Source organism: Diaphorina citri, unplaced genomic scaffold (genome assembly GCF_000475195.1).
Source record: "Diaphorina citri unplaced genomic scaffold, Diaci psyllid genome assembly version 1.1 scaffold951, whole genome shotgun sequence".
In the NCBI taxonomy this organism is placed as follows: domain Eukaryota; kingdom Metazoa; phylum Arthropoda; class Insecta; order Hemiptera; family Psyllidae; genus Diaphorina; species Diaphorina citri.
The window spans coordinates 57,891-78,356 of record NW_007378382.1 but is presented as its reverse complement, the minus strand read 5'-3'; the positions used below and the strand labels follow the sequence as shown (position 1 = coordinate 78,356).

The window sequence follows — 20,466 nt, the reverse complement described above, 5'->3', positions numbered from 1 at the left end:
ATCCAGAAGGCAATTTCACTTATGAATGGCCGAAACAGAGAAAGTTCGTCCTCGGAACGGCTGGCTTTCTCCGATAAGATCTCCATTATTAGAGTCTCCTCTATCAAACCTCAAAAAGCATTCAGAAGAAATATAGGAAAACACCCACATTGAGGACCATAAGAATATCTGGATAGCATTAAGCAGAAAAGAACCATCCAGAAGGCAATTCCATCCAGAAGACAGTTCCACTTATGAATGGTTCTTTTCTGCTGCTGTCCCAGGGGCGAGAGTCCAAACATTGGTGTAACAGGGGAGGGAGGTGGATGCTCGAAATTTTTGGAGTCTGGCCTACAGTAAAGGAGAAAGATATCACTCAAGGAGTGGGAGGGCCCTCTCTCCCCCCTCCCCCGCAATTACGGCCCTGCCAGACTTCCTAGACTTTCTCATCACATTAAGATAAGCAGTGAAGTGAAAACACCACAGAGCAGCGGTTCTCAACCTTTTTTTTTTCGTCCGCGTACCCTTTGGGTACCCGGGTTTAATCTCACGTACCCCCGCCACCATAATACATAGGTATCATAATGACTACCGGGTACCCATACCTAGGTTGGTGTGTACCATTACTACTAAGGTCTAAACACACTCAGAACCTTGAGATCAATATTCAGTACTTTTCTGGACTGTATTGCACTGATGATCTGTCAATATGCAAAATTTGCTTTGTCTGCCAGTACTTATCTTTTTTTCGCATACCCCCGGAGGATCTCTCGCGTACCCCCAGGGGTATGCGTACCCCCGGTTGAGAATCGCTGCCATAGAGAATAGGTAAATATTATGTTTATGTGGGTGTATTGGTTCAAGTTAAGCACGTAACTAGTTATTTAGACTGCGGAGGAGGTAAAGGGACTTTCCAATCCTAATTCGGGAGTTCGGGCAGGATAAACAAAAGGTAGATATATAGGTATTTTAATCCATTCCAGTTGTAGGTAGATAAAATACATCTAGATTTTGTACATCACAAACAAATGAAGCGGGAGACATGAATTATGACGTCATCGCCTACGGGAGCGGCGGGGAGCGTATTCCGTGACGTCAAAGTTCACGATTTACCGGTATTTTTTAAATCGATTTATCTCGGTATCTATAGAAGTCGTCAAGAAAAGAAAAATTTCGTTGGTCCTCATTTTTCCTGCTCTATGACTTTGAAACATCACCCAAGTAAGCGCAACTGATCTATTATTTAGAACCTCATCTCTCCACCTTTAGTTTGATCTTCCTCTCCTTTTCTCTTTCCTGCTAGGATTCCTAGGTCCAGGTTGGACTAAATCCGGGTGAACCTAAGTTTATGTGGGCCGGGCTGCAAGGTAAGCCCAAACTCCCCCTGGCGGGCCGCCAATATTTCCTCTTCACTCTCGTACGTCACTCTGTATTGCTTGATGAGGTTGGAGAGAAATAGGGTGGCTATCATGCGGGCCAGCTCTCCGCCCATGCACATTCTTTTTCCTGGAAACGGAGAAAATGCACGGTCAGATATGTATATTTATTTTATGGATGATTAGAATGGACGATTTTATGGATGATTTATCATTTCAACCTACCTAGATTAGAAGGGAGTGAGAGCACTGTGACTGTGACTTTCCGCTTTCCGGATGGGTGATCATCTAGCAATAGCGTACTGATTCTACTGATGTTTTTTCCCGGCCCCAATCAGGCTGGGTGAGGTTAAATTGAGGAGGCGGGTAGCTTGCCGCCGAAACGAGGGTAACACCTCCTTCACTAAAAACCTTAAAGGGTATACAGTGACGTTAAAAGTGTTCAAAAACTACCTGATAGTGAGTGGCCGGCCTTAGACACAGTCGTTCCACAATTAATACATCCTGATTTCTGACCACGATGAATACATTTTATGACTTGACATGGACTCGAACCAACAACATTCAGACTTGAACTCGAACCACCAGTGATGGTAAATATTTGTACTGGTTTTTCGATTGCAAATATTTCAACGGGTTACTTTCTGGTGTTCTCGTGTTGACCCAGCACTTAAATGGGAATATCCTGAGGGCCCCGTCAACGATACATCGCTGACATCGCGGGCCTGAGGGTATACACCACCATTTCATGCTGGGCAGTCAATGTGTTGGAAAGAAGGATGGTTGGTCCAGTGGTAACGCGCTTGCTTGCCATGCAGAAGGTCCCGGGTTCGAATCCCACCATCGACAAAAATCTCAAGAAATGACATGAAATTGGCAACATTGTTCGTCTTAAGTTAAACTAAAGTTTAACTTTGGCTTTCATACATACGACGGTTAATCTCAATGTATATTAAGAAGATGGTAAACGTTAAATGCACGGTCAGATATGTATATTTATTTTATGGATGATTAGAATGGACGATTTTATGGATGATTTATCATTTCAACCTACCTAGATTAGAGGGGAGTGAGAGCACTGTGACTGTGACTTTCCGCTTTCCGGATGGGTGATCATCTAGCAATAGCGTACTGATGGCTTTTCCCAGCCCCACTCAGGCTGGGTAAGGTTAATGTGAGGAGGCGGGTGGCTTGCCGCCGAAACGAGGGTAACACCTCCTTCACTAAAAACCTTAAAGAGTATACAGTATACAACTATACATGTATACAAACCTTAAAGAGTATACAGTATATATACAGTGTATACATGACAGTGTATATATACAGTATATATAGGTATACAGAATATATATATACAGTGACGTTAAAAGTGTTAAAACCCTTGGATTAATTTTCTTTGTAAAAAAATATGTTAAGTGTAAGTGGAGTCCAATGTGCGGTTGCATGTGTTGGACTCCACCGTAGATAAAAAAGTATACAGTATATATACAGTGTATACATGACAGTGTATATATACAGTATATAGGTATACAGTATATATATATATACAGTGACGTTAAAAGTGTTAAAACCCTTGGAAAAAACTCTTTCGGCCCGATCTTCACCATTCCGAAATCGTTTAGACATCGGATGACGAACTTCCTCTGATTCTTCCATAGTTCTCCTTCTGCCACGATGATTCCTGGAAACGAGCGAAATACTAACGAAATTAGTGACACTCAAGTTAGAGAAACACACCACCATCGCGTCACTTAAACTCATGGGGAACCAGAAAGATGTACATAGTTCTAAGTTTTCCCATAAGGCCAGCCACTCACCATCAGGTAGACCTGACAGGTGGATCTGATCAGGTGTAAGCGTCAAGTCTACCTGATAGTAAGTGGCTAGCCTTACACTACTCAAGGGGCTACTATGGGGAATGGGTTTTATAGGTATTTACATAACAATATACAAAAAGTATGGACTTTTTTTTTATAACACACATAGGTATCTGGTTGAGGTTGGAGAGAAATAGGGTGGCTATCATGCGGGCCAGCTCTCCGCCCATGCACATTCTTTTTCCTGGAAACGGAGAAAATGTAAATGTAAATGCAGTTTCTTTGTGTTATTATGTGATGAGAGGCATACTACGGGATGGGCATGCTACGACACAGGCCACAAGCGTCTAATGTAGCAGTTGTTCCATTGCTACGAATTAAAAACGGCGGTAGAACACTCTTTTTTTTAAAAAAAAAAAACCTTGGAAAAACTTACCAACTTGGAATGGCATAAACTGGGCAGGCAGTTTGTCCTGTAGGAATCTGCCGGGATCAAAGCGATGTGGTTCCTGATGAGCCTCCCCATTCATGTGAATAGAATACAGGAACGGGATCACCATTGTGTTGGCTGGTATTAAATAGCCACCTGAAGACAGGTTAGGTAACATACCGTAACAACACAACTTTACATATAATTATGTAGAAAATACGGTGAGAGCGAAGAAACTGCCTCACACTTTCTCATTGTGATTGAGTGCACTGGGTTTTAAAAGATTAGAAATACTCTTACTTGGACACCCAGGCCAGGAGATTGGTAAAATACACTCAGAACCGACAAAAACGCTGAACGTCATAAAAGAGACAGAAATGTTTGAAGGAGAAAAGTGAAGAACAACGAGAATAGGGTGCAGTAGTCCTAAAAATACTGGACTCCGCACACAGGACTTTCGTTAGAAAAGTCCCCCTTTCAATATAATGTAATGCTGTTCGAATACATAGGACTAAATAGTCCCTTTAATAAAGCAGTAGGCTACTGTTAGCAAGACCAATATACCTACATAAGTGTATTTTCCTTTCAAGAGACTGACCACTGCTCCGATAGAAAATGAATGGAGCGGTGGTCAGTCTTCCAGTGGTCAGTGGTAAGTTTCCTGAAAGAAAAATACATACTTAGGCCAGCCGCTCACTATCAGGTAGACCTGACGACAGGTACACCTGATCAGGTGCACCTGATCAGGTGTACCTGATAGTGGATGTGCTCAACAGGTATCAGGTAGTCCTTACAGGCGGGCCTTTTCAGCCGTACCTGTCAGGTCTACCTGATATGGTGAGTGGCTGGCCTTATACTTGTCTTACCTATGTTAGTAGGGACTCGGTTAGAATGAGGTATACCCAGGGTGACAATGGTACGATAGCGATGGGTTTCATTGATACAGGCAGCTAGGTAACTCATAGAGGTGATGTCATCTAGGGTGACCCTGGTTCCGGAAGACTTGGAGGTGATCTCAGCACGAAGAGTGTCCTGGAAATCGGTAAGGACGGAATTTTTGACCTTTCAAGGTATTTTTTCGGAGTTTCGACCTCAGATTTGTATTTTTCACAACTTATTACGTAGGCATCGGCCCTTTAATCACAATTTTTCCCCCAAATGCTACTGCTCCCTTGTGTTAAGCTTACTTAAATGCTTGTCACAAATATCGTTCAATTACTACAGCTAGATAAATTTTACGACTTTGACTCGAACTAGCAACCTCCAGATCCGAAGTCAACTGTACCACTAAGGTTGGAGTGTCCTGGAAATAATTAATACCTCGGTGGTAGGTACCATCAAACCTTCAGAAACCTACTCGGTGGAACTAATTAAAATGGAAATTTTTTCATCCTTAAAAATGCCCCTCGAAAAAATTAAAATTCCACTTTTTTAAAGAACAAATTTCCACTTTTTTTTTTAGTACGACGAAAAACGAGGTACGACTGGTACGAGGACGATAATTCACATGTTCGGACTTGTTCAATGGCACCAAAGTGTCTTTCAACTCTGCTTCGGCCTTCTGCGTCTTCTGACGAGGGTCAACAAACTTGGAGCAATGTGAAGGATTTTCCAAGGTGGATAAAAAAATAAATTATTAATAGTTTAATAAAAAATAAAGAAATATAGGCAGGTACCAATAGTGATTCAAAACGGGGGCTCTCGATGGGATGGCTCAATGAGCGTCTGCCTTGTAAGCGCTAGGTCGCGGGTTCCATTCCCGCCCGGGGCGAATTTTATCCTGGAGGGACAACGGTTGTTCTTGGAACGACTGACTTTCTCCTGTCCCGTCTTCCTTCTCTCTTTGCTTTCGGGAGATAAGGCCAGTTCCCTCTATCAAACCTCTTTGATAGAGGGAACTGTAACTGCTAAAGGTCTTATCGTCCCGAAATCGAAGAGAGAACGAAGACAGGATAGGAGAAAGTTAGCCGTTCCGAGAACAAACTTATCCGCGGCCTAGCGCTTACAAGACAGACGCGCTACCAACAAAGCTAACTAGGCTGGAATAGATCAAAAGCTAACTAGGCTGGTATGAAATAAGCTAACTAGGCTGGTCTGAATCAAGCTAACTATTCTGGCATGAACCAAGCTAACTATAGCCAATAGGCTGGCATGAACCAAAAGCTACCTAATCTGGCATAAGCCAAGCCAACTAGGCTGGCATGAACCAAGCTAACAAGCTAACTAGACGGGCATGTGTTAGGTCTAATTGGGAACTACAGACCGCACGTTGCTACTATAATATTATACCTAGTCATCTGCGTAGTATTTTACAACGTGACTAGAGTGTGAAGTCATTCACAATGAAAAATTGGCGGGAATCGACCTCGGATCCTATCAGGTACCCGAGCCGGATACAGGGTGGCCAGAAAGTTCTTTTTCTTTCACTTTTTTACTTTTTTTATACATTAATTTCTCCTCTCCGTGGGCAAAGTGTAGATAAGGAAGCTTAGTTAGCTTGTCGGGCGGCGCGTCTGCCTTGCAAGCGCTAAGTTGCGGGATCGATTCGAGCCCGGGGCGAATTTTAATATAAAGTTTAGAATCTAAACTGATAAGGTCCGTTCTCGGAACGGCTGGCTTTCTCGAATCCCATCCTTCTTCTCTCTTCGATTTCGGGACGATAAGACCTCAGCAGTTAGTCAAGGTGATCGACAAAAAACTCAGAACATACATTTTTCATATAAATGGTATACCCACCCGTATAAGCAGAGCTTGTGCCACGGATGGGGAAATTGGGTTGGGGTTGGGACACACATGACCGCCCGTGCTCCCCCCGCCAGCACAGTCGTGATGCGGTAATCTGTGTCTCGACACGTTCAAATGCCTTTTGTTTCTCGCCATAGCACGTCCAACACTCGGCTGTATGTCGGCGTGGGCTCAGTGCGGTTATGTATGTCCCTTGAAGTGAATTCTACATAGTTGAGTTTTCAGGGATATCCTATTTTAAGGGATACCCTACAGTCCCTACACTGAGTGCTGAAGTGGTCTGCCATCATAGTTAGCTTTAAGGGTAGCACGCCTGTCTTGTAAACACTTGGTCGCAGATTAATTAACGCCCGGCGAACAATATTAAGGAGCGCGGTAGCGTTCCGCCCCGCCAATGTCCGTTCTCGGAACGGCTGGCTTTCTCGAATCCTGTCCTTCTTCTCTCTTCGATTTCGGGACGATAAGACCTCAGCAGTTAGTCAAGATATGGAAAAAACAACAGAAAAGAAACACCTATGAAGACGGAAGATTGCATGTTGGAAAAGAAGAAACTGTTGGCAAAGAAAAGTCTATCATGAATTCATGATAAACTCAGTTTAGACTCGTTTTTTTTCTTTTACTTTTTTACTTTTTTTATATATTAATTTCTCCTCTCCGTGGGCAAAGTGTAGATAAGGCAGCTTAGTTAGCTTGTCGGGCGGCGCGTCTGCCTTGCAAGCGCTAAGTTGCGGGATCGATTCGAGCCCGGGGCGAACTTTATTCTAAAGTTCAGAATCTAAACTGATAAGGTTCGTTCTCGGAACGGCTGGCTTTCTCGAATCCTGTCCTTCTTCTCTCTTCGATTTCGGGACGATAAGACCTCAGCAGTTAGTCAAGGTATGGATAAAACAACAGAAAAGATAAGATTGCATGTTGGAAAAGCAGAAACTGTTGGCAAAGAAAAGTCTATCATGAATTCATGAGAGACTCAGTTTAGACTCGTTTTATAAACATAAACTAACTCTCGGATTCAGCGCTAGGTTGCGAGTTCCATTCCCGCCCGGGGTGAATTTTATCCTGAAGGGACAAGGGTTGTTCTCGGAACGACTGACTTTCTCCTATCCGGTCTTCCTTCTCTCTTTGCTTTCGGGAGATAAGGCCTTAGCAGTTACAGTTCCCTCTATCAAACCTCTTTGACAGAGAGAACTGTAATTGCTAAAGGTCTTATCGTCCCGAAATCGAAGAGAGAAGGAAGACAGGATAGGAGAAAGTTAGCCGTTCCGAGAACGACCCTTGTCCCTTCAGGATAAAATCCGCCTCAGGCGGGAATGGAACCCGCGACCTAGCGCTTACAAGACAGACGCGCTACCAACAAAGCTAACTAGGCAGGCATGGATCAAGCTAACTATTCTGGCATGAACCAAGCTAACTAGGCTGGCATGAATCAAACTAACTATTCTGGCATGAACCAAGCTAGTCTAGGCTGGCATGAACCAAAAGCTACCTAATCTGGCATAAGCCAAGCCAACTAGGCTGGCATGAACAAGCTAACAAGCTAACTAGACGGGCATGTGTTAGGTCTAATTCGGAACTACAGACCGCACGTTGCTACTATAATATTATAGTCATCTGCGTAGTATTTAGTCACTCTTATCTTAACTTATCTCAACTAAAACCCAAACTCAGTAAAACATTGTAAAGTGCGAAGTTCTTCAAAAGAGTCGGATCGGATAGAATCTTGAGGAAGCAATGTGCAAGTCACTCGGATTACCTCCTCGGTAGACAGGCAGACTACTCTTGATTAATGTGTTACTGTCGCAAAGATCTCTCGCCGATTGTGAACACGTTTTTTACTTTCCTTATCCTATAGGAAGGAAAGTAATGTAATCGGGTCAAATTTTCGATGATGAGTTTTTAGTGCCAAAACACGTTTTGAGGTCCCTAGAGCCTAAATCCAAAGTCTCAGCCATTGGTCCGTGTTTTGTCTGTCCTTCTGTCCGTCTGTCTGTAAGAGCTAGAGACTTGAACTTTGGTATGTAGGTCTCAAATGTAGGATGCAACACAAAGGATGCAACACAAAGCGATTGGCGCTATTTTGACCGCTTTTTGGCGGTTTTCAGCTATACCGTTAGAGATATTGTAAAAGTTAGGGTAGAAGAACACCCAAATAAGCATCATTCAATAGGATAAGGAAAGTCGTGTGATGTTCACACCAGATTTTTCTACGAAGTTCTCTCGGAATTTTTCACGGAAAGTAATGTAATCGGGTCAAATTTTCGATGGTCAGTTTTTAGTGCCAAAACACGTTTTGAGGTCCCTAGAGCCTAAATACAAAGTCTCAGCCATTGGTCCGTGTTTTGTCTGACCTTTTGTCCGTCTGTCAGTCTGTGTGTCTGTCTGTAAGAGCTAGAGACTTGAAATTTGGTATGTAGGTCTCAAATGTAACAAGGATGCGACACGAAACTTTTGGTTAAGACTGGTGCAACGCTTGGCGGCATTTTACCGCTTTTTGGCGGTTTTCAGCTATACCGACTAAACCGTTAGAGATATTGTAAAAGCATCATTCAATAGAATAAGGAAAGTCGTGTGATGTTCACACCAGATTTTTCTACGAAGTTCTCTCGGAATTTTTCAGAGAAATAGATGGAATTCTTCTCCCTCCCCCTCACAGTGCTTGGTTTGTTTATCGAGTTTTTCCAAAGTTTATCGACCCAGCTCCGCAGTCTGGGAAGGCCGTTCGGATTGACCTTGATGGAATGTACCCGTAGACCTCGCACCTTAGGGGGCAGGAGGGGCGGGGGGCGGGGTTGTCGCTTTGCCATAGGCAGAGGCCTCTGTGAGGATGAACCCTCGGGTCTACGGACTCTGATCAAGTCACGAGGTTTGATAGAGGGAACTGTAACAACGGAGGTCTTATCGTCTCGAAGCGAAGCAAGTAGGACAGGATAGGAGAAAGCCAGCCTTTTCGAGAGCGAGCCTCATCTGCTTAGGCTAGCCACTCACTATCCAGCTCCGCAGTCTGGGAAGGCCGTTCGGATTGACCTTGATGGAATGTACCCGTAGACCTCGCACCTTAGGGGGCAGGAGGGGCGGGGTTGTCGCCTTGCCATAGGTAGAGGCCTCTGTGAGGATGAACCCTCGGGTCTACGCACTCTGGTCAAGTCACGAGGTTTGATAGAGGGAACTGTAACAACGGAGGTCTTATCGTCTCGAAGCGAAGCGAGTAGGACAGGATAGGAGAAAGCCAGCCTTTTCGAGAGCGAGCCTCATCTGCTTAGGCTAGCCACTCACTATTAGGTAGACCGTCGTCCCGAAATCGAAGAGAGAAGGAAGACAGGATAGAAGAAAGCCAGCCGTTCCGGGAACGAACATTATCCCATCAGGATAAAATCCGCCCCGGGCGGGAATCGAACCTGCGGCCTAGCGCTTACAAGGCAGACGCACTACCAACTAAGCTAACTAGGCTGGCAAACTCATGGGGAGACAGAAAGATGTACATAGTTCAAAGTTTTCCCATAAGGCCAGCCACCCACCATCAGGTAGACCTGACAGGTGGATCTGATCAGGTGTAAGCGTCAAGTCTACCTGATAGTGACTGGCTAGCCTTACACTACTCAAAGGGCTACTGTAGGGAATGTGTTTTATAGGTAGTTACATAACAATATACAAAAAGTATGGACTTTTTTTCATAACACACATAGGTGTGGCAAAAGTTATTTTTAAATATTTGGTAGGTGAAATACCTACATAAATTTCCCACCAGGAAAAACTGCGTTTCAAATAAACAAAACCACAACCTCGTCAAATCACAAACAAACCAATTAGGGTAAGTGTACCATTTATTCGCCCACCTAAAAACGTAACATTTATTGGCCCACCTGCCAACATTTATTTTTTCTAATTTTTGTTTTTATGACTACAATTTTGGAATACCACTGGTTCGATAGCATTCTTTAAGCCCTTTCTTTTGATGAAATTGGATCTTGAAAAAGTTCGTCCAGTTCAAACTTATGTGGCGTAGACCCAAAGGTGGGCCAATAAATGGTACGTTTTTTAGATGGGCGAATAAATGGTACACTTACCCTATATAGAATTCAGTTTTGAACTTTAAGGTTTTGGCACACTTCTCCAAAACAAACGAGACATTGGTTAGTTGGTATACAAGGGTAACTGACGTACAGTAGAACCTCGATTATTTCGACTAATTTGGACCGGGGGTAGTTGAAATGATCGAGGTTGAAATTGTCAATTTCTAAGATCTTTTCCTCTGATAAGATAGGATATCCTTTGAAAGAAATAAGTTGAAATAATGGAGGTTGAAATAATCGAGGTTCTACTGTACACAGAGGTGTAAACTTGTGGACGAGCCTTGGAAAGTTTTAAATTATGCAAAAGCACACTCTACGAACTACTATAAAAATAGAAGAAAAAAAATATTCTATAGAAATAGATAGGTACTTAGGTACCTAATTTATTTCACATACAACAAGACTGAATACTGCGAAGAAGAAATCAGAGAGGAGATTACAATAAAAGACACGAACCTAAAGTGAGACATGTTGTGAAGAATCACCATGAGGTATCAGCACTCATAAATAGGTATGATAAACTTAACTCACAGCTCGGAGCTGACCTTAAAAACCATCATGTTAGCTTGTAAGCTTGAAGACACTCTAGATTTCTCTCATGAGGTGGTATCCACTGGCATTCATAGCAGGTGTACCACATTGTCGCGAACTGGTGTTGAAATGGAACAACAATTTATTGGTCGATCTATCTTGAGCTGTTCTGCGTTGTATATGGTGCTATTATCTCAAAGTTGCTGCAGTTCCTTTCGACCTTGTCAATTATTTTCTTGTAATGTTGTTAAGGAGTTCTGTTGTGTTGATTTTTTTGCTTTAGTGAGTTCTGTTGTGAATCTAATGAACCGTGATTATGAGTGCTAGGTGTTGGAGCGTTCTTGAGAAGAAAAAATACTTTGTATTGTATTTGGATGACCTTAATTTTCCATGTATTTGATAAACTTGGAGACTGAAGCGTTTTATTTGTTGTATTAATTGCTCCTTCAGGTTCATTTCACTCGTGTTTTCAGTACCTACTGTTGAATAATAATAATAATAATATTGAAGTTTATTTTATGTCACATTAACAATAAAATGTTCTTTTGGAATAAATCCCTTTAAGTACTAGAGTACTTTTAGGGAATTCTTCTTAATTATTTTTCTTCTTAAATTTTCTTCATCTTCTTTATTAGTTCATTCTTAAGTTTCATTTATATTTCATTGTTTCTTGATAGATAGAATTCTTTTATTTTTAATTTCATTTTCTTTTCATTTTCAATTTCTTTAAGTTCGTCTGGTAATTCGTTTAATAATTTAGGTATTTACCTACATAGACATTTTCAAGGTAAACTGAGTGCAGTTGTTGTTGCTGATAGTGGCAGTGGTGGGGGTGTAGGTAGACACGTGTAGACGAGTCGAGACACTAATACCTAGTTTTTACTTTCTGTTACTGAAGTATAGCGAAGTTATACTAGTAATGAGAAAGTATTGCAGTCGGTCCAAATTTTCAAAATAGGGAAAAGGATGGGTGGACATATCCGTTCTATTACGTTTTATTTGAACAAATTAAATACAATTTTAAAACATAGTATTTTAAGATTACAAGCCAAACACCTCGTCAAATCTGTCTCCAGCTGGGAAGGTCCCCTCCACACTTGCCCCATTCCCGCGCTGGACGGCCAAACCAATCCTTTGCTAGAGGAAGGATTTCGCCTTCACGTCACCTGTCTTTTCGCAGAGCCGGTTCCCAATCTCATCCATGAAAATTTATGTTACCAGGGGAGGGCTCAAGAAGCCCATTGGTAGAACCCCCTGGGGTCCAGGAGGCTGTGATCGCCCCTGCCTGGCAGACTTCCTAGACTTTCTCATCACATTAAGATAAGCAGTGAAGTGAAAACACCACAGAGCAGCGGTTCTCAACCTTTTTTTTCGTCCTTGACAGAGGTGGGTACCCGGGTTTAATCTCACGTACCCCCGCCACCATAATACATAGGTATCATATTGAGTACCGGGTACCCATACCTAGGTTGGTGTGTTCCATTACTACTGAGTTCTAAACTCACTCAGAACCTTGAGATCAATATTCAGTACTTTTCTGGACTGATGTATTGTACTGATGATCTGTCAATATGCAAAATTTGCTTTGTCTGCCAGTACTTATCTTTTTTTTCGCATACCCCCAGAGGGTCTCTCGCGTACCCCCAGGGGTATGCGTACCCCCGGTTGAGAATCGCTGCCATAGAGAATAGGTAAATATTATGTTTATGTGGGTGTATTGGTTCAAGTTAAGCACGTACCTAGTTATTTAGACTGCGGCGGGGGTAAAGGGACTTTCCAATCCTATTCGGGAGTTCGGGCAGGATAAACAAAAGGTAGATACCTATATAGGTATTTTAATCCATTCCAGTTGTAGGTAGATAAAATACATCTAGATTTTGTACATCACAAACAAATGAAGCGGGAGTCATGAATTATGACGTCATCGCCTACGGGAGCGGCGGGGAGCGTATTCCGTGACGTCAAAGTTTACGATTTACCGGTATTTTTTAAATCGATTTATCTCGGTATCTAGAAGTCGTCAAGAAAAGAAAAATTCCGTTGGTCCTCATTTTTCCTGCTCTATGACTTTGAAACATCACCCAAGTAAGCGCAACTGATCTATTATTTAGAACCTCAACTCTCCACCTTGATCTTCCCCTCCTTCTCTCTTTCCTGCTAGGATTCCTAGGTCCAGGTTGGACTAAATCCGGGTGAACCTAAGTTTATGAGGGCCGGGCTGCAAGGTAAGCCCAAACTCCCCCTGGCGGGCCGCCAATATCTCCTCTTCACTCTCGTACGTCACTCTGTATTGTTTGATGAGGTTGGAGAGAAATAGGGTGGCTATCATGCGGGCCAGCTCTCCGCCCATACACATTCTTTTACCTGGAAACGGAGACAGCACCGTCTCCAGTTCAGGTGCGGTGACGTATGTCTCGACACGTTCAAATGCCTTTTGTTTCTCGCCATAGCACGTCCAACACTCGGCTGTATGTCGGCATGGATTCGGTGCGGTTATGTATGTCCCTTGAAGTGAATTCTACATAGTTAAGTTTTCAGGGATATCCTATTTTAAGGGATACCCTACAGTCCTTGCACTGAGTGCTGAAGTGGTCTGACATTATAGTTAGCTTGAACCTTGAAGTGAATTCTACATAGTTGAGTTTTCAGGGATATCCTATTTTAAGGGATACCCTACAGTCCCTGCACTGAGTGCTGAAGTGGTCTGCCATCATAGTCAGCTTGAAGCGTAGCACGCCTGTCTTGTAAACACTTGGTCGCAGATTAATTAACGCCTGGCGGACGATATTAAGGAGCGCGGTAGCGCTCCGCCCCGCCAATTACAGATACCTAATAGTACGTTTTCACCTACTCGCTGTCATTTGCCGATAGGCATGAGCTGTTTCCATTTGTTTAAAAGTTCAAATGGATCGACAAATGCCGAGTGAAAATGTACCAGAAGGTTCGTTCACAGTGACATTAAACCCCCTTGGAGAGAGAGAAAGAGAGAGAGAGAGCGAGCGAGAGAGAGAGAGAGAGAGAGAGAGCGAGAGAGAAATGAAAAAAAAGTGGGAACTCGTGTACTAACCTCAAGAAGGGGAGAAAGTTGACAGGCCCAGCCACGCCCACATGTTTAATCCCCTCCTCCGCCAGACTCAATAGCCACGCCCATTTCTCATCATTTCTGGATAAAGTACAGATACCTACTAGTACGTTTTCACCTACTCGGTGTCGTTTGCCGATAGGCATGAGCTGTTTCCATTTGTTTAAAAGTTCAAATGGATAGACAAATGCCGAGTGAAAATGCACCATAAGGTTCGTTCACAGTGACATTAAACCCCCTTGGAGAGAGAGAGAGATAGAGAGCGAGAGAGAGAGCATTCCTGGCCGCTCAACCCGCTAAAAACCTCCCCGATCTTCTTTGTTATTCCCGGAACAACGGTGGTAATTCGTCAGGATACTCTTTATCTGGATAAAGTCTTAAAAAAAAAAAAAAAAAAAAAAAAAAAGAAGGTTTATCTATCCATTTAATGAAATTTGAGGTAGCTTCTAGCACTAAGACTACCTATATCCATAGAATCCGGATATTTACTGGGGGCTCATGCCGGCTGAGTACGTTCTTAATGTCGGAACCAATTAATACATTTTTCCAAGGGGAACCAATTCGTACATGAAATTTTTGAAGGGGAACCAGTTCATACGTGACAAAAATGGACCTTTTTTTGGGAACCAACTCACCTTTTCCCCCCATGCCCCCCCTAAATGCGGTTTTGAACCTGAGTAGGTACCCACTATCTACCTTTAGCATTACCTGTCGATGGATGGTCAATAGAATTTATTGTTGATATTATTATGAGGAGTGGACAGACAATACATCATAAGTAAGGAAGTTCAAATGCCATATTGCCATGGCACCATGCTATTTTGATAATAATAATAATAATAATAATAATAATAATAATAATAATAATAATAATAATAATAATAAAATGGACCAATCAGATTACCTAGAAAACTGTCCCAACTCTTTTGTCACACCCTGTACCAGTTGGACGTAGAAGAAGCGTCTGAGAATGTCTGCGCCTAGGTGGGGAGGGGGCAGAGGTTGTTTTGACTCCCAGGAGTTTAGCCATCAGTACCGGTGATTGACCCAACTTCTTCGAGATATCCTTGGAAACTGTTTGTGAGTAAAGTGTGCAGCGGTGTGGAGCTTGTTTTTCATATTCAGATTCCATCTCGATCTTCTTCCAATCAATGAACTCTGAGTTTTCCTCTTGCGCGTCGCACGAGAGTAGCGGAAGCTTTGCGCAGGCGCCGCGCGTGATCATTTCTCCGAAAAATTCTCATTCATTTTGGCGATTTATAAATTCAGGCTCTTGCGAAAAAGGAATTATTGACACCTGATCAGGTCCGCCTGTCAGGTCTACCTTTTAGTGTGCTTGCTCATCAGGGGGACCTGATAGTGAGTGGCTGGTCTTGGTGTGTTAGGCGTCATGATTTCTCCCTTATTTTTGCGATATATAAATTCAGGCGCTTGCAAAAAAGCTCATATTCTTCCCAAAGTTTAGGATAGTAGGATTCAAGAGCTAACTGGTAAGAGTGATAGGGTTCATAGTCATAGTGAAGGAAAAGATTAGGGGAGTTGAAGGGCTCCTTGAGAACTTTGCCTCTTAAACCCAACATTAAAGGAGGAATGGTAACTTTGTCTTACCCTTAACCTATTTTCAAGAGGACAGCAGAAGATCGGACAGAATGGAGGAGGAGAACCAGATTACTGTTACCAACCAATCAATAGATTGTAACCCAAGAGAGAGACGATAATATAATATCTTCCTATATGACTGTCCATCTTTGTCATTTAAGGGAAATATTGAGGATATCAAAACACTTAGTTCAGAAGCTGTTGCCTGGCTACAGGTACAGAGTTTACCTCTCAAAAATAAAACGTCCATACGATAATATAATATTAACCTTATCTTATTTATCTTAGGTCACTCTTATCTTAACTTATCTCAACTAAAACCCAAACTCAGTAAAACATTGTAAAGTGCGAAGTTCTTCAAAAGAATCGGATCGGATAGAAGCCTCATCTTAAGTCACTCTTATCTTAACTTATCTCAACTAAAACCCAAACTCAGTAAAACATTGTAAAGTGCGAAGTTCTTCAAAAGAATCGAATCGGATCGTATAGAATCCTGAGGAAGCAATGTGCAAGTCACTCGGATTACCTCCTCGGTAGACAGGCAGACTACTCTTGATTAATGTGTTATTGTCGCAAAGATCTCTCGCCGATTGTGAACACGTTTTTTACTTTCCTTATCCTATAGGAAGGAAAGTAATGTAATCGGGTCAAATTTTCGATGGTCAGTTTTTAGTGCCAAAACACGTTTTGAGGTCCCTAGCGCCTAAATCCAAAGTCTCAGCCATTGGTCCGTGTTTTGCTTCGATGGTCAGTTTTTAGTGCCAAAATACGTTTTGAGGTCCCTAGAGCCTAAATCCAAAGTCTCAGCCATTGGTCCGTGTTTTGTCTGTCCGTCTGTCTGTAAGAGCTAGACTTGAAATTTGGTATGTAGGTCTCAAATGTAACAAGGATGCAACACAAAGCGGTTGGCTTTTGTCCGTCTGTCAGTCTGTGTGTCTGTCTGTAAGAGCTAGAGACTTGAAATTTGGTATGTAGGTCTCAAATGTAACAAGGATGCAACACAAAGCGGTTGGCGCTATTTTGACCGCTTTCTGGCGGTTTTCAGCTATACCGACTAAACCGTTAGAGAGACTCCCAGGAGTTTAGCCATCAGTACCGGTGATTGACCCAACTTCTTCGAGATATCCTTGGAAACTGTTTGTGAGTAAAGTGTGCAGTCGTGTGGAGTGTGGAGCTTGTTTTTCATATTCAGATTCCATCTCGATCTTCTTCCAATCAATGAACTCTGAGTTTTCCTCTTGCGCGTCGCACGAGTGTAGCGGAAGCTTTGCGCACGCGCCGCGCGCCGGGCGTGATGATGTCTCCGAAAAATTCTCATTCATTTTCGCGATTTATAAATTCAGGCCCTTGCGAGAAAGGAATTATTGACAGGTACACCTGATCAGGTCCGCCTGTCAGGTCTACCTTATAGTGTGCTGATAACGTTGCCGACCGTGTGTAGAAAGATGTGATGGGGATCCACAGCCGTGCCTGATGTAGCCTCGATCATCTGAAAAAAGAAGGAGGCTCGGTTATCTGAGTGGTGGGGTGTGTTAGGCGTCATGATTTCTCCCTTATTTTTGCGATGTATAAATTCAGGCGCTTGCAAAAAAGCTCATATTCTTCCCAAAGTTTAGGATAGTAGGATTCAAGAGCTAACTGGTATATAAGAGTGATAAAGTTCATAGTGAAGGAAAAGATTAGGGGAGTTGAAGGGCTCCTTGAGAACTTTGCCTCTTAAACCCAACATTAAAGGGGGAATGGTAACTTTGTCTTACCCTTAACCCATTTTCTTAACCTTATCAGAGAGAGAGAGAGAGAGAGAGAGAGAGAGAGAGAGAGAGAGAGAGAGAGAGAGAGAGAGAGAGAGAGAGCGAGCGAGCGAGCGAGAAATGAAAAAAAGGGGGAATTCGTGTACTAACCTCAAGAAGGGGAGAAAGTTGACAGGCCCGGCCACGCCCACATGTTTAATCCCCTCCTCCGCCAGACTCAAGAGCCACGCCCATTTCTCATCATTCTCCTCCCAGGTTCGGCCAAACAGGAAGTCATTGATAACGTTGCCGACCGTGTGTAGAAAGATGTGATGGGGATCCACAGCCGTGCCTGATGTAGCCTCGATCATCTGAAAAAAGAAGGAGGCACGATTAGCACAGTGGTGATGTAGAAGGTTCCGGGTTCGATTCCCAGAATTGACGAAAGTTTTGCACTCATAGGTATTTCGATTGCAAACACATATTTCGATTGCAAATACTCATATTTCGACTGCAAATACATACTCGTATTTCAAATTTTCAATGCATTTCTTTATAGTGTTATCGTGTTCACCCAGCACTAACCTAAATCGATGCTGTAGTGGTCCAGATCAAGACACTCGCCTGGTAATTAGGAGGCCGTGGATTCAATCCTCGAAGATGCAATTTGTATTTCGTTCGGTCTCTGTTTATTTTCTCTAAGGAAAATGAATTTGTAATTATAAAAGCTATAAAGCATCTAAATCCAAAATAGGTCTATCAAATCTATGAAAATGATACAGACTTCTCACACTTTAGCAGACCCAATTCGCTCGATTCCAGTGTGAGAGATCTGTATCATATTCATAGGTGTGGATTTTCAGGCGACCTTGCCATTCCGCTACCCCGGAGTGATAAAAGTCGCGCCACTACGCTTCTATTGTGCCAAATTGACCTTATGACACTCATCTTCATATTGTCTTCCACCAGGACTCCATCTTCGTATCTTAGAAGACTCTCTCCCGAAATAAATCTTGAGCGAGCCAAGATTTTCTCTTGGGTCAGGGCTAGACTAGGGTTGAGGGTTGGGGCTCCGTTGTGGATCCCTGCGGATGCCTACTTACGCTCAGTAAATTTTCCACTCCCACAAAGATGCGCCGTTCCATGAGATCTCGTTTCGGCCCGACTCACTATTAGGTAGACCGGCAGGTACACCTGATCAGGTCCGCCTGTCAGGTCTACCTGATAGTATATGTGCCATTATTTGCTCATCAGTTATCAAGTAAACCTGACAGGCGGACCTGATCAGGTGTACCTGTCAGGTCTACCTCTACCTGATAGTATATGTGCCATTATTTGCTCATCAGTTATCAAGTAAACCTGACAGGCGGACCTGATCAGGTGTACCTGTCAGGTCTGCCTGATAGTGAGATAGTGAGTGGTTGACCTTAGAGTTCTCTTTATCAAACCTTCTCTTCTCTATCAAACCTTCTCTTTTCTTCCTCTTTTTTGAAAAAATCCCGTATTTTTCTTTAAAAGAGGAGAAATGAGCTTCAGAAGATGGGAAATCGTCTCGGGTTTAAGAACCGAATTTACCACAACCGTCCTCAACTTACCACAACCGTCCATAATGCCATGCGTCACATACAGGTCTGCCCGATAGTTAAATTCTTCCCTCGAGAATGCCTCCTTCACCAAACCGGCATCGCATAGCACCACGGCAAACAGTTGCCCCAACTGGACGCTATAAATTGGGCCGTACCTCTTCCCCATCTCGTGCAGCTGGAGGTAGGTGTTCCTGGGCTTCAAGAATGGGAGGTAGCCGAGAAGGGGAAGCCCGTTATTTTTAAATATTTGGTAGGTGAAATACCTACATAAATTTCCCACCAGGAAAAACTGCGTTTCAAATAAACAAAACCACAACCTCATCAAATCACAAACAAACCAATTAGGTATACATATAGAATTCAGTTTTGAACTTTAAGTTTTTGGCACACTTCTCCAAAATAGACATTGGTTAGTTAGTATACAAGGGTAATTGACGTACAGTAGAACCTCGATTATTTCAACTAATGGGGAAGCCCCCACGGCCCCGGCGGGAGCTTGGAGTAGAATGTGCGATACCGGTGGAGGAACCACAGGAGGCCGATGGCCAGTAGAGCTATGAGGGTGGGGATGTCCATGGAGGGGGTCGGCCAATCCATTGGCTGCGGAGGGTTGGAGTAACTGTGAACGCTGAGGCAGTGATGGTGTGGATCATTACCCTGCGATGAGGAAAAGGAAGAGTCACCTTTAGTAAGCGAAAGCGAAAGAGAGTTGACCAGAGGCGATAGCACTTTGAACGCACCAGTTGCCAATGGATCACTGAAGTTAGGCAACGTTACGCGTGGTTAATGTCGGGATGTTTGACTTTCTGGGCAGTTGCGTGCTGCTCCCTTTGTGGGGCGGATAGCTTGTCCCGAAAGGAGAGGAAAACCCCTGTCATTGAAAACCTTAGCGGTTATACAGTGATGTTAAAGCTTTATGGAAAAGTCATACAGGAACGTTAAACTTATTAAAACAAAGAAGACGACGAAGAAGAAGAAGAAGAGGAGGAGGAGGAGGCGGAGGACGAAGAAGAAGAAAACAAAACAAAACAAACAAACTTACCTTCACACAACCTAGTTCAGGAGGGACGTTTCGAACATTTTCTTACGAAAATTAAAAATAAATACAAAATATTATAAAAATTTCGAAGCACAAAATACAACGCACACTATTGACAAACGTCACGGGACAAACTACAGTATCTACATACAGCATGGGGGTTCTGTTTATTATTATACAGCTATTTACCTGGTGGACTTGTGAGCCCTTCAGGGTCAGTCACAGGGGGTTTGACCCGGCCGGGGCCGGCCTCCTCGAGGGGGGGAAAATCCGACTACCTAGGTTTTACTATTTTACTTAGGTTATTTTAATTATTGTGGATACTTACGAATTGGTTTTCATCTCGACTCGGAGTTGTTCTGTTGTGAATCTAATGAACCGTGATTATGAGTGCTAGGTGTTGGAGCGTTCTTGAGAAGAAAAAATACTTTGTATTGTATTTGGATGACCTTAATTTTCCATGTATTTGATAAACTTGGAGACTG

General features: G+C 43.0%; 1 protein-coding gene across 1 annotated transcript; it reads right to left on the bottom strand.

The window, feature by feature from the left end:
* Positions 1-280: 280 nt before the first annotated feature.
* On the bottom strand, positions 281-20,122 carry LOC103513300 (cytochrome P450 18a1-like). The gene is made up of 13 exons (XM_017445768.2): positions 19,985-20,122; positions 19,420-19,599; positions 18,952-19,174; positions 18,460-18,521; positions 17,524-17,727; positions 16,723-16,927; positions 14,970-15,254; positions 13,160-13,450; positions 9,330-9,448; positions 9,038-9,160; positions 4,469-4,664; positions 3,609-3,758; positions 281-1,485 (listed from the first exon to the last, which is right to left on the bottom strand). Exons 2-13 carry the CDS (start codon positions 19,537-19,539, stop codon positions 1,304-1,306), a joined length of 2,160 nt encoding a protein of 719 aa, XP_017301257.1. The 5' UTR covers positions 19,540-19,599; positions 19,985-20,122; the 3' UTR covers positions 281-1,303.
* Between the last annotated feature and the right edge of the window lie 344 nt (positions 20,123-20,466).